At 38.1% G+C, this 13,689-nt stretch overlaps 1 protein-coding gene across 4 annotated transcripts in view; it reads left to right on the top strand.

The window, feature by feature from the left end:
- Positions 1 to 13,689, top strand: part of UTRN (utrophin) — a 576,845-nt gene that overhangs the window by 247,017 nt on the left and 316,139 nt on the right. For all 4 annotated transcript variants that reach the window (XM_039230877.1, XM_039230878.1, XM_039230879.1 and 1 more), the window contains 6 exons: positions 246 to 380; positions 3,072 to 3,221; positions 4,488 to 4,649; positions 5,061 to 5,189; positions 5,872 to 6,045; positions 7,751 to 7,906. In XM_039230877.1, the coding sequence (XP_039086808.1) occupies positions 246 to 380; positions 3,072 to 3,221; positions 4,488 to 4,649; positions 5,061 to 5,189; positions 5,872 to 6,045; positions 7,751 to 7,906 (906 nt within the window). The remainder of the gene's footprint in view (positions 1 to 245; positions 381 to 3,071; positions 3,222 to 4,487; positions 4,650 to 5,060; positions 5,190 to 5,871; positions 6,046 to 7,750; positions 7,907 to 13,689) is intronic.

Raw genomic sequence — 13,689 nt, 5'->3', positions numbered from 1 at the left:
TTTATTTTTGGCATTTGACCAGATCCTTGGAATTTGTTTTAGCCTATATAGAGAGACAACCCATTCCTCTGTGTCCCACGACCCCCCCCCCCCACAAACTGGTCTACTATGATTTGTTGAAGAATCTTATTTCTTTTTACTTATTTAAAATTCCACACTCATCACTTCCTAGAGATGTGTCTAGAGATACATCACGTGTTTGAATGACTTCCTACACAATTTAACCCTTTTCCTGTTCTCTGTAGGAGGTGTGGTCTTGCTGGATTGAACTGCTCCACTATTTGGATCTGGAGACCACCTGGCTAAGCACTTTGGAGGAGCGGATGCAGAGCACAGAGGCGCTGCCCGAGAAGACAGATGCGGTCAATGAAGCCCTGGAGGTGGGCCCCTGCGTTACGGGTGGCGGTTCTCTAGCGCTCACGTGAGGAACATGGCACATCTGTTGACAAACACATTGGCTTCCTTGGTAGTTTTCAGTGTACTTCCGTTGTTTATACAATCAGGTATATTTAGATGATTGGTGACCTACTAACTCAGCCTCATGGGCTGGTTAGCTTTTGATAATTAGTACATTTTAGACATTAGTACATTTAGTAAAGCACCCTAGTGATTTTGCAGCTTGTTTTTGTCAGTACCCGGATAAAGCTCTGCCTTATGTTGTTAGGATAATTGCTCTCTTGTTTCTTCATAAAGTTATTTTTGCTCATTAGACAATGGCCACCACTGTGTTTTCAGTGGCTCTTGCTCTGTTCTCTTTAGACATGAAAAGCTGGGGGCAAGTCAGAGCGGTATTTGAGGTCTGGGATCCTGTCCTAGGAGGTTGTCCCCAGGCCTTGGCTTGAACTTCATGAGGCCATGGAATGTGCCTGCTTTTTCCTTGTTCTCAAATTGCCAGCACAGTGTGTGGCACACGATAACTCAATAACTATTTCTTCAATGGATTAAAATGTGAAGAGGGTAGCTTTGTCTAAAATAAAAGAAGAGGAAGAAGGTACGTTTCCTCTTAAAACCGAAGGGACACAGAGTGGATGACTGGACTGAAGGTCAGAAATAAGTCAGATGTGGTACCTAAAGTCCAAGAGCCAGATGCTTGCTGGAGAAAAAAAGATTGATTCGCAAGTAAAGTAGCAGAATGAAAGATTGAGAGAATATAAAAAATATGAAAAGCTTACTTTAAAAGCACTTTTCCGGGTTAATATCCAGAATCTATAAGGAACTCACCAAACTCCACACCCGAAAAACAAACAACCCAGTGAAGAAATGGGCAGAAGATATGAACAAACACTTCTCCAAAGAGGATGTCCAGATGGCCAACAGACACATGAAACGATGCTCAGCTTCCCTCCTCATCAGGGAAATTCAAATCAAAACCACACTGAGATACCACCTCACGCCAGTCAGAGTGGCTAAAATGAGCCAATCAGAGAACTCTAGATGCTGGCGAGGATGTGGAGAAACGGGCACCCTCCTACACTGTTGGTGGGAATGTAAACTGGCACAGCCCCTCTGGAAAACAGTGTGGAGGTTCCTCAGGAAACTAACAATAGAACTCCCCTATGACCCAGCAATAGCACTGCTAGGAATTTACCCAAGGGATACAGAAATGCTGAGGCATAGGAGCACATGTACCCCAATGTTCATAGCAGCACTCTCCACAATAGCTAAAACATGGTAAGAGCCTAAGTGTCCATCCACGGACGAATGGATCAAGAAGATGTTGTTTATCTTTACCATGGAATACTTCATGGCAATGAGAAATAATGAAATCTGGCCATGTGTAGCAACATGGATGGACCTTGAGGGTGTAATGCTGAGCGAAATAAGTCAGGCAGAGAAGGACAAATACCATATGTTTGCACGTATAGGAAGATTAGGAGGAACTTGACAGAGGACCAATCGGGAGAAGAAGGGGGGAAATGGTGGGGGAAAGGGAGAGAGGCAAACCATGAGAGACTCTTGAATGCTGACAACAACTGAGGACTGATGGATGTGGGGGGGAGGGGTGATGGGCATGGAGGGGGACATTTGTGGGAATGAGCACTGGGTGTTATGTGGAAACTAATTTGACAATAAACTATTTGTAAAAAAATAAAACTTAAAACAAAAAAAAATAAATTAATTAAAAAAAAAAAAAGCACCTTTCCTGGGGCACCTGGGTGGCTCAGCTGGTTGAGGGTCTGACTCTTGATTTTGGCTCAGGTCATCGTCTAACGATTTTGTGAATTTGAGCCCCACACTGGGCTCTGGGTGGACAGCACAGAAGCATGGAGCCTGTTTGGGATTCTCTCCCTATCCCTCTCTTTCTACCTTGCTGGCATGGGCAGGCATGCTCTCTCTCTCTCTCTCAAATAAATAAACTTTAGAAAACATAACAAAACACATTTTCCTAACACAAGAATTAAAACACCTTCATTCTAGAAATATGATAAATGGAGAGAAGTGTAAAGGAAGATAGGCATTTTTAAACATTTTGGCGTATTTCTTCCTACTTATTATTTTTTAAAAATCCATCCACACTAGAAGGCAGTCCATTATAGTAATGGATAAAACCCTGTAGAGTCATAACATTGGAATCTTAGGTCTTCTTTTTAGTATGTGTTTTTGTACATAACCTCTGTGAGCTTCAGTTTTCCCATCTGTAATATGGGAATAATATTTAGCCCATCTAATTAGATTTATGTATATAAAATAGCATCTAGCATTCTGTGTTTGTTGTAGAAAAATGGGTACTTGTTTCTGGTAATATAATCAATAGCAGTTTGAGATGATTCTGCTTGTATAGTATTGTCTTCTGCTTTTAAACTTTGCATCATACCACGAACATTTACCCATGTAACTAATAATTTCTGAAATTATAGTAACATGGATGATCATTCATACTGAGTTTTCGGTTTTATATATTTATTAATACCATCATGGATATTTATGTAATCATCTGCCTCATTTCTAGTATTGTTCTTTATGTAGATTTCTAGAGAATGGAATTACATGTTTAAAAGAGTAGACATTTTTAGATCCTTAACATATATTGCCTCAGTAAATGCATATATTTTGTTCCTCTCCCTGTCTAGTCTCTGGAATCTGTTTTGCGACATCCAGCAGATAATCGCACTCAGATTCGAGAACTTGGCCAGACTCTGATCGATGGAGGGATTCTTGATGATATAATCAGTGAGAAACTGGAGGCTTTTAATAGTCGATACGAAGAACTGAGCCACTTGGTAAGAATTGGAGCATGAAGGGGTGTTGATTAGGTGTTACGGTACAGAGCTCACCTCAAGAACTTTTACCAAGAGGAAGAGCTGGTAACCAACATTAATAGAAGTATTTATGGCTTTGAAATACCAAGTGTGAAGAGTAGACCTAATACTTCAAGGCAAGCAGAACTTGATGATTAAAAAAATCTATCTTTGAGATCGTTTCTACTTATGAACTGTTTAATTTCATTTAAGGATCATGTTATAGCTGTAAGTATTATAACTCCTATTATTCTAGTAAATATTAGGACCATCCACATTTGATGTAAATTGCTATTATAAAATGCCATAATCCCTTAGACATCTATCCAGAATGTATCACAACATACATGTTCATATCAGTAAGTAGAGAAAAGAGATTATTCCTTTATAGGAGGCTTGAATGGATATTCCATGCTTTCAAACACATATTAAATAATAATGATTGATGCTTTGGTTATGAATAGCATCAAGCTTACTCCTAAAGTGCAGCAGACAGTGGTTCAACATATATGTGAATCTGTAGAACTTGACACTTTGGACAAAAAGAGATTTATATGTCCACTCTGATAGACATTCTTGGTATATTTTATACTGTTATTGATAGGCTTATTGAGGATTCCTAAATTTGTAATAAATTACATTTTTGTTTTCTTTTTAATATGTGAGAAATCTTTACTTGTTTCTTTTTCTATTGAAGTATATTTGAAATATAACATTATATTACTTTTAGGTGTACAGCATAATGATTTGATATTTATATACAGTGTCAGATAATCACCATGATAAGTTTAGCTAACATCCCTCATCATACATAGTCACAAGTATTTTCTTGTGATGAGAACTTTTAAGATCTACGCTTTTAGCACTAGCAGTCTGTTCTCGTATCTATAAGTTGGTTTTTTGTTTGTTTGTTTCAGAATCCACATATAAGTAGGATCATATGCTGTTTGTTTTTCTCTGTCTCATTTCACTTAGCATAGTGCGCTCAAGAGCATTTTATATTTTATCATGGTATGTAGAAAGAAGTAACAATTAATAATTCACTGTGAGGTAAATAAGATACTAAGAAGAATCTTTTCACTGTTACAAATTGCTAGTTATTACTTATTTAAAATGTAGCCCAGAGTTTTGAATTAGTGTTTTTACAGTCTGTTTCTTTTCTTGGTGGCCAGAACGTAAGGGTTTTCTTATATTCAACTCTTTATGTTTGTGCTGAGTGTCTAATGATTTCGTTTTTCCTCTGTGTAGGCAGAGAGCAGGCAGATTGCCTTGGAAAAGCAACTCCAGGTGCTGCGGGAAACTGACCACATGCTTCAGGTGTTGCAGGAGAGCTTAGGGGAACTGGACCAGCAGCTCACGACATACTTGACTGATAGGATAGACGCCTTCCAAGTTCCACAGGAAGCTCAGGTACTGCCATGGATTTGAGGGCTTTGAGTCATAAAAAGAACATATGTGATTGCCTCCTCCTCTGCATGAGAATTGGCCCCCCTTGCCATTCCAGATCGAGTCAGTGAGTAAGGCTGACCTTCCTTATGGAACAGAGTTCTTTTGGTTTCTGTGTGAGACCCTGGCAAATGATCATCATTTTAAAATTATAGTTATGAAGTTGGATTATAAGTAAGTGGTGATCATTAGAAATGACAAATGCAAAGACCTTAGTTTGTGTGTCCCCTATAATAGTCCTGCAGTACAGAGGGCCTGTATTTCCATTACACTTACTAAAGCTTGTATAAGAGTCAACGTATTCTTAGGCCTTGCCTTACTATATGGAACTTTTAATTAAAAATAGACATTCTCTCCTTCCTAATCTCTTTGTAGAAAATCCAAGCAGAGATCTCAGCCCATGAGCTAACTTTGGAGGAGTTGAGAAGAAGTGCACGTTCCCAGCCTTCGACGTCTCCGGAAGGCAGGAACGCCAGAGGAGGAAGTCAGATGGATGTGCTACAGGTGAGGAGGGCGAGCAGCTTCCTTCCACTTTTTGATGTGTTGGGCATAAAAAAAATTGGAAAGAGCGATTACTTGGATGCCCTTGGTCTTCTTTGTTTATGACGTAAACAGTGGTGTGGGAGGGATGTATTGGAGGTGCATTGTATCCCCAGCGGGGCAGTAAGACACAAAATATTGACTCTGATTTTACAGTTGAATTGAGAAGAGGGAGTAAGCCAGACTTAGAGGTTATCTTCATACAGACTTTTCCATGAATACAAGCTTCTGTCAGTTCTGATGTGGCTGATGCACTGGGCTGGCTGAGAGTAGGGGATGGAGCTCCGCCTAGTCCATTAATGATGGACGTGAGGTTGACCTGGACTCTGAGCTCATGATTAAGAGCACGCTTTGAGTTTTAGGTTCCTGAACTATAGTTTTCAAACAGGTGAGAAAATTCATGAAGTTTTCATTCTGGCGAGGCCTGCTTCACCTTTTATGATACCTTCAACTAATAAACTGTCAAATAAATCGGGACAGTGGGCTGTGCTAGTCACTCAGGTGTAGCCTCACTCATTCCTTTAAGGAATGTTTTTATTGGTGCTTTATCCTACAGCTTTTTAGCAGTATGTGTTGTACTCATACCGTCCGCTGAGAGATTATCTTTCTGATGTGAAATGCTTATCATGTTCATTTATGCAAACAGAGGAAACTTCGAGAGGTGTCTACAAAGTTCCAGCTTTTCCAGAAGCCTGCTAATTTTGAACAGCGCATGCTTGATTGCAAGCGTGTCCTGGATTGTGTGAAAGCAGAACTTCATGTTCTGGATGTGAAGGATGTGGATCCTGATGTCATACAGAACCATCTGGACAAGTGTATGGTGAGGCCATTGGGTGGATACTGTGTCCTGGGTTTCCCAGCAGCTATTAGGGCTTCGTTTAGTGCTTACATACATGGTTTATTAGTAATTACTGGTCTATTTTAAACTAAGAGTAGAGAGTGATAGTGAAAAACAGGTTAAAAATAAGAAGTGTTGTCCTGTTCTTCAAGGAAATTAAAAGAGATAAGAGAGACAGGTAGGGGAGAATAAAATCAATTATTACAATGTAACAAGATAAGGAAGCTAGAATAGACATGCATATAACATGATTTAAAAAACAAGGGAAACACATTTTAATCAGAGAATGAAGTTAGGGAAGGTTTTGGCAGAATGTGACTAATAAGCTAAATTCTAAAGGATAAATTTGAGTCAGCTAGAAGAACCATGCTTAGAATAGATGTTAGGAATATTACAATGTAAAAGAAAATCATTTTTAAGGAAAGTCAAACTTTAAATTTTAACTTATAAAGCTTACGCCTAAAATATGAAAGACGAAATTATACTTAGAATGGATGTCAGGAATATTATAGCATAAAAAAATCATTCTCTAGGAAAGTAAAATTTTAAATTGAAGTTTAAACCTAAGATGTGAGACAAGAAATTATTTATAAGGTGTTATTACTATTTTAGTCTTGAACTTTATAACTCGGTTGAATAGACATTTAAAAATAATGTGGCTAAGTATACACAATCTTAGAATTGGTCTTCTCCTTGGGAGAATCGTGAGGACAGTTAAGATGACACTGGTTAAAACAAAAGTCCAGGGGGAGTTCTTTTGCTTTTCAAAATTACTTTCTCCATGTTTGTTGCACACAGCAGGTTTGCATACTCGAAAACTGAAATGAGTGGAAGAATGAACAAATAGAATAAATGTGGGTGTGTATGTGTGTATGAGTATGGGCGTATGTCTGTGTGTGAGTATACATGTAAGTATTGATTTATTTAATGAGATATAGAGATCAAAAGAGCAAGCGCTGCCCTTGACCTTATGTAACTCAGTCCGCTTGTCTGTTATTGTGTGACAATGCCATGTGAGAGGTTTCAGGTCAAGATCATGAGTGACACAAACAAGAGAACTCTCCCAGATAAAAGCTTTTTAGTTTCAAGTTACTAGGATGAGGACCATTCTGAATTTGACCTACATCACTCCGGTTTCTTATAGTTACATACTTCTTGCTATATTGACTTTTTATATATCTTTTCATCATATAAGTAATGCATGCTTATTGTGGTAGACGGGTACTTCAGAGAATTTTAAGAAAAAAAAGTGAATGTTAATACTTCCAAATGTCGACAGCCAGAAATACAGCCGATGTTGACTTCATTCTAGTAAGAGCATTTGTGATTTTTAAAAATGTAATTTAAGAAATGATAGACATTCAATTTTTAGTCAATATATTTCCATTTTATGCAGGGAAACTGTTTTTATCATTAAGTACTTTCATGAACCTTGAAATCACATGTGTGACTTTTTTAAATAAGTATAATCTGGATTAGTTTATCTTCTTATCTGATTTTAAAAAGATAATACAACCTTGATTTAATCATTTGTCTCATGCTTTGAACCATATCTGAGGCAGATAAAGTCCTTTGATCTCCATAGTTACTTTGTACCTGTCAATCTGTAGAAGCCAGTGTTCTGAAATGTTTCCAATTAGCAACTTTTCACCACAGTGTGTAAAATGTGCCCTGCTCTCTTTTAAAGAAACTCTATAAAACTTTGAGTGAAGTCAAGCTTGAAGTGGAGACTGTAATCAAAACAGGAAGGCACATTGTCCAGAAGCAACAAACTGACAATCCCAAGGGGATGGATGAGCAGCTGACCTCCCTGAAGATTCTCTACAATGACCTGGGCGCCCAGGTAAGGGCGGTGCACTGCTCTCCTGTTTCACTCTCATTTAATGTATTTTAAGATTTTACTCTTAGGACAATGCAGGTTTGAATTTTATAGCACCAATAATAGTGTTTTCTTTTTTTTTAATTTTTAAAAATATTTACTTATTTTTGAGAGAGAGAGAGAGAGAGCAAGAGGGGGAGGGGCAGAGAGAGAGGGAGACAGAATCTGAAGCAGGTTCCAGGCTCTGAGCCATCAGCTTGAACTCACGGACCAGGAGATTATGAGGTGAGCCCAAGTTAGATGCTTAACGGACTGAGCCACCCAGGCGCCCCAATAATAGTGGTTTCAATTATTCCAGTATTTTTTTAGTATATTTCTTTAAATCTACATGTTAATAAAATATTACGATGAATAATTGTATAGAAATTTACTTTTAACATTTAATTCAGGCTCATTTTTATATTTTCTTTTTTTGTTTTGTATTGTTAAGTTTGTTTGTTTGTTTACTTATTTATTTATTTTGAGAAAGCCAAGAGAGAGAGAGACTGAGCATGAGAGGGGGAGGGACAGACAGAGAGGGAGAGAGAGAATCCCAAGCAAGCTCCACACCATCAGCGGCAGAGCCCAATTTGGGGCTCAAACTCATGAACCATGAGATCATGACCTGAGGTGAAACCAAGAGTCAGACCCTTAACTGCTTCACCGACTGAGCCACTCAGTGGCTTATATTTTCAGTGACTAGTCACGTTTCATAAGTTATTCTACAGAAACTCTACCAATAATAACAGGCCCTTTATAAACTCAAGTCACTGGTCCTTGGATTTTTGAATTGAATAGTCTACTGAGAAATAACTAAACTATCAAGACTCTGATAAATAGTAAGTGACAGGAAGTTCACATTAGTCCAGAAGGATCTACAATCCTTTCAAGAAACACCTATAATTTGGGCATCTTAGTGAATCTGCAGGGGAACTTTTGGTCATTTATTTTGAGTAACTATATCAAGCAGGCTTAATGTCTTCTCTTACTGAGAACTCTGCCCTGGAATTAGGAAAACAGAACAAAACAAAGTGACAACCACCATGTTTAACTGAAGCCTTCCTGGCAATGTTATAAAGCTGTGTTAGATAATTAAAGCTGTGTTAGATCCTTCTTGGGTTATTAAACATTACCCATCAGCCCCTAGAAAACTAGCTGAAATTTTGTTATCATTTTCAGATCAGTAAGAATGAGCAGTGAATATTCTTCCTGGACAACTTTGACTTCACTTCTGCAAGATAAAATTGCTGATGTGATATGTTTGTATCATTTTGATACACTGCACATCTGGAACATAGAGTGTAGAGCTTCTTTTTGGTTTTATACAGCTGAATTTATTTTTTTTGATCAAATATTATTGTATTTATTCATCAACTGGGCATTTTATGGATGACAGTGGTGTTGCTGGTTTTAATACTAATTCTCCAGTTGTAACCATGGTTTTAGAGTTATTTTCTCATTCAGCACAGTTGAGACTTTACTGTGTGTCAGGCATCATAGAGGCAGTAGTGATACTGTGGTGAGCAAAAGCATAAATTATCTTTGTCTAGTAGAAGTTAGGGTAGTGAAAGAAGAAAACATTAATCAAGTAGTCATACAAAGTAATGCCATATTGGCAGGCTGAAGTGTTATGAAAGAATGTGTATGGTGCTTTAAGAGTATAGGTAATGGGCAATTTGGCCCCGTCTGCGGTTATGAAAGCTTCCTTGAAGAAATGGTGCATAAGCCGAGATGAAGGATGAGGAGCCTTTGAGGTTGATGGAGCTGTATGTGTAAAGGCCCTGTGGCAGGAGGCAGCATGGTACATTTGTGTGGCTAATGCAGAGAGAGCAAGGATGGAGAACATGGTGCTGGAGAGAGGGACGAGATGAGCATACTAGTGTCTTAGAGTTTGTGATAAAGGTTTGAATCTTACGAGCAATAAGCAGTTATCCCAGGATTTTATATTTGTTATATATATTCTATTTTTTTATTAAAAATTTTTAAAATTTTTTTTTATTTTTAAATATTTTTATTTATTTCTAGGAGAGAGAGAGAGACAGCGTAAGCAGGGGAGGGTCAGAAAGAGAGGGAGACACAGACTGAAACAGGCTCCAGGCTCTGAGCTGGCAGTCAGCACAGAGCCCGACGCGGGGCCCGAACCCACGAACCGCGAGACCATGACCTAAACGAAAGTCGGACGCTCAACCGACTAAGCCACCCAGGCGCCCCTAAAAATTTTTTAATGTTTATTTTTGAGAGAGAGAAAGAGAGCAAGCATGAGTAGGAGAAGCTCCGAGAGAGGGAGATAGAATCTGAAACAGGCTCTAGGCTGTAGCACAGAGCCCAACATGGGGCTTGAACTCACAAACCACGAGATCATGACCTGAGCCAAAGTCAGACGTTCAATTGACTGAGCCACCCGGGTGCCCCTATATTTGCTTTTAAAAGACCACTTCCTACAGTTTGGTGGGTGAATTGGATAAAGACAGGGATGGATGTGAAGAGAGCAGTTAAGAAGGCATTGTCGTGCACTTAGTGAGAAACGATGGTGGCATGAACTGGGGGGAGCAGTGCAGATGGTATGAGTGGATTGACTCAGACATGATTAAGAAGTGACATGAATAGGACTTGGTGATGGATTAGATGTGGGAGTACAGGAAATAGGGAGATGAGAGATGACCCCTTTGTTTCCAGCTTGGTTACATGGAAGATCCTGGTGCTATAATTGGGAGGAGGCTCTGGAGGGAAAGGCAGAAACATGGAAAAATCATAAGCATGTACTGGGCATGTTCACATTTTAAGTGCCTTTGTGAGAGTGAATTGAATATGTCAGGTACTCACAAAGTTATTCAAGTCTGGGGACTATATCTGGGCTGAAGCTAGGAATTTTATGAGTCATCTGCACAGAGATGGTAATTAAAGTTTTCCGTGATGAGATTGTCTAGGGAGACGATATAGTGAGAAAAGAAAAGCCTATGCCAGCCACAAAATAAAAAAATAAATGAGTGGGATTACATCACACTTGATCTTAGCCAAAAGGCTGAGAAACAATTGAGTGGGATTATATCAAACTAAAGAGCTCCTGCACAGCAAAAGAAACCATCAACAAAATGAAAAAGCCTACAGAATGGAAAAAAAATATTTGCAAATCATATATATGATACTGGGTTAATATCAAAAATACATAAAGAATTCATACAACTCAATAGCAAAAAATCAAGTAATCCAATTAAAAATCGGCAGAGGACCTGAACAGGTTTTGTTCCAAAGAAAACATACAGTGGATCAACAGGAACATAAAAAAGTGCTCAAACATGAGTAATCATCAAGGAAATGCAAATTAAAACCACAGTGAGATAGTACCTTATACCTGTTAGATGAGTAGTATCAAAAAGAGAGATGCCAGAGAGGATGTGGACAAGAGAGAACCCTTGTGCACCATTGGTGGGAATGTAAATTGGTGCAACCACTGTGCAAGACAGTATGCAGGTCCTCAAAGAAATAAAAAATAGAACTACCCTATGGTCCATTAATTCCATTTTTGGGTATATATCTGACAGAAACAAAAATACTACATTGAAGAGATATCTGCACCCTCATGTTCACAGTCACACTATTTAGAATTGCCAAGGCATGGAAATAACCCAAGTGTCCATTGATGGATGAATAGATACAGAAGATGTGTGTGTGTGTGTGTGTGTGTGTATATATATATATATATATATGTATGTGTGTATATATATACACATACACAATGTCCTATTATTCAGCCACAGAAAGAAAGAAATCTTGCCATTTACAACAACATAGATTGACCTTGAGGCATTGTGCTAAGTGAATGAAGCCAGAGAAAGACAATGGATGATCTCACTTTTATGTGAAACCTAACAAATAAACTCCTAGAAAAACATATCAGATTTGTGGTTAACAGAGGTGGGGGAACGACGGGTCTGAAAATTAGATAAAGGTGGTCAAAAGATACAGACTTCCAGTTAGAAGATTCATAAGCATTAGGGATGCAATGTACAACATGCTGACTATAGCTAACACTGCTTTATGTATATATAGGGGAGTTGTTAAGATACTAAATCCTATGAGTTCTCATCACAAGGAAAGACATTTTCTGTTCTTTTTTTGGTATGAAATGATGGATGTTTAAAGTATTGTGGTGATCATCTTTTAACACATGTGACCAAAGTCATTGTGCTGTACAACTTAAACTCACACAGTGCTGTATCTCAGTAAAACTGGAAAAATAAATTAAAAATAATTTTTAAATAAACTAAAGAAAAGGAAAAGGGCCTACATCAAGTCTTGAAGAATTACATCATTTAGTAAGAAATTTGAGGAAGATGTACTTGCATAAGAAACTAAAGTATATCTATACCACATTTTATTTGCCTGCTCATCAGTGAATATTTAGATTGTTTCCACGGCTTGGCTATTGTGTGGAATGCTACCATCAATATGGGGGTGCAGATGTCTGTTCAAACTACTGATTTCATTTCCTGTGGATATCTAAACCAAAGTAGGATTACTGGATCATATGGTAGTTTTATTTTTAAGGTTTTGAAGAACCACCATACCTGTTTTTCATAATTATATACTTGAAATCTGCTAAAAGAGTAGATGTTCAATGTTTTCACTACAAAAAAAGGTAACTATGGGAAATGATGGATCCATTAATTAGCTTGATCATTTCACTTTAAATGATCACATGGTACAAACTAAATATACATCTAGAAACTACAGTCAGTAGCAGGAAGTGGTAACACCGGGAGAGTGCTGGACAGAAAAGCTGGAGGAAAAGGGTATTTTGAGGATGAAGGTAGACGCTGGTTTTGAATTCTCAAACATTAAATATGGTGTCCATTTAAAAATGTCCATTTAGATCTGTTGCTCTTGGAGTCATTATTGAGCTTAGCAGAGGCAGTTTCTGTGAAGTGATAGGGGCAGAAGCCAGAATGAGAGGAGGCAAGAAATGTGAGGGAGGTAAGAAAATGGTTTTGAGGATTGGCAAAGGAAAGATAGGAGAGAAGATAGTCTTAGAGGAGTTGAGGTCAAAGAAGGCATTTTTTTTTTAAATTTTTTTTAAATGTTTTATTTTATTTCTAGGGGGGAGAGAGAGAGAGAGAGAGAGAGAGAGACAGCGTGAGCAGGGGAGGGTCAGAGAGAGAGGGAGTCATAGACTGAAACAGGCTCCAGGCTCTGAGCTGGCAGTCAGCACAGAACCCGACGCGGGGCTCGAACCCACGAACCGCGAGATCATGACCTAAGCAAAAGTCGGACGCTTAACCGACTAAGCCACCCAGGCGCCCCAGGCATTTTTTTTTTTTAACATGAGAAACTTGAGTATGTTTCCTAACTGATGGGAATAATCCTATTGAGAGGGAATGGTTGAATATCTAAGAAGGAGAAGGATAAATGCTTAGGTAAAATCTTTATGATTTGAAACTGCCTAATTCAGTATGCACTATGTCTTAAAATGTATTGATTAGACTAAGAAGAGTAGATTGTTATAAGTTGAACTGTAAATTATTTTCTTCCTGGTATATACAAATCTTTGGTAACATTAAGTTTTATGATGATTGTGTAGCTGCCTGGGCATGTCAAAGTCAGATAAGATCCTTTGAATACCTAATATCTTTTAATATAAATCATGTATTTGTCTCCTAAAGTCTGCATTGAGGAGCTATTAATTTAAAGTCATGAATTTTAATTAAACTCCGTAGGAAAAAATATTTCACTTTTAAGAAGGAATTTAATAATAATCAATCCTTGAGGTG

This window comes from Hyaena hyaena, unplaced genomic scaffold (genome assembly GCF_003009895.1).
Source record: "Hyaena hyaena isolate Hyena2069 unplaced genomic scaffold, ASM300989v1 scaffold_52, whole genome shotgun sequence".
In the NCBI taxonomy this organism is placed as follows: domain Eukaryota; kingdom Metazoa; phylum Chordata; class Mammalia; order Carnivora; family Hyaenidae; genus Hyaena; species Hyaena hyaena.
Note: the sequence above shows the minus strand (reverse complement) of the source record. Positions and strands in the feature narration are given on the sequence as shown.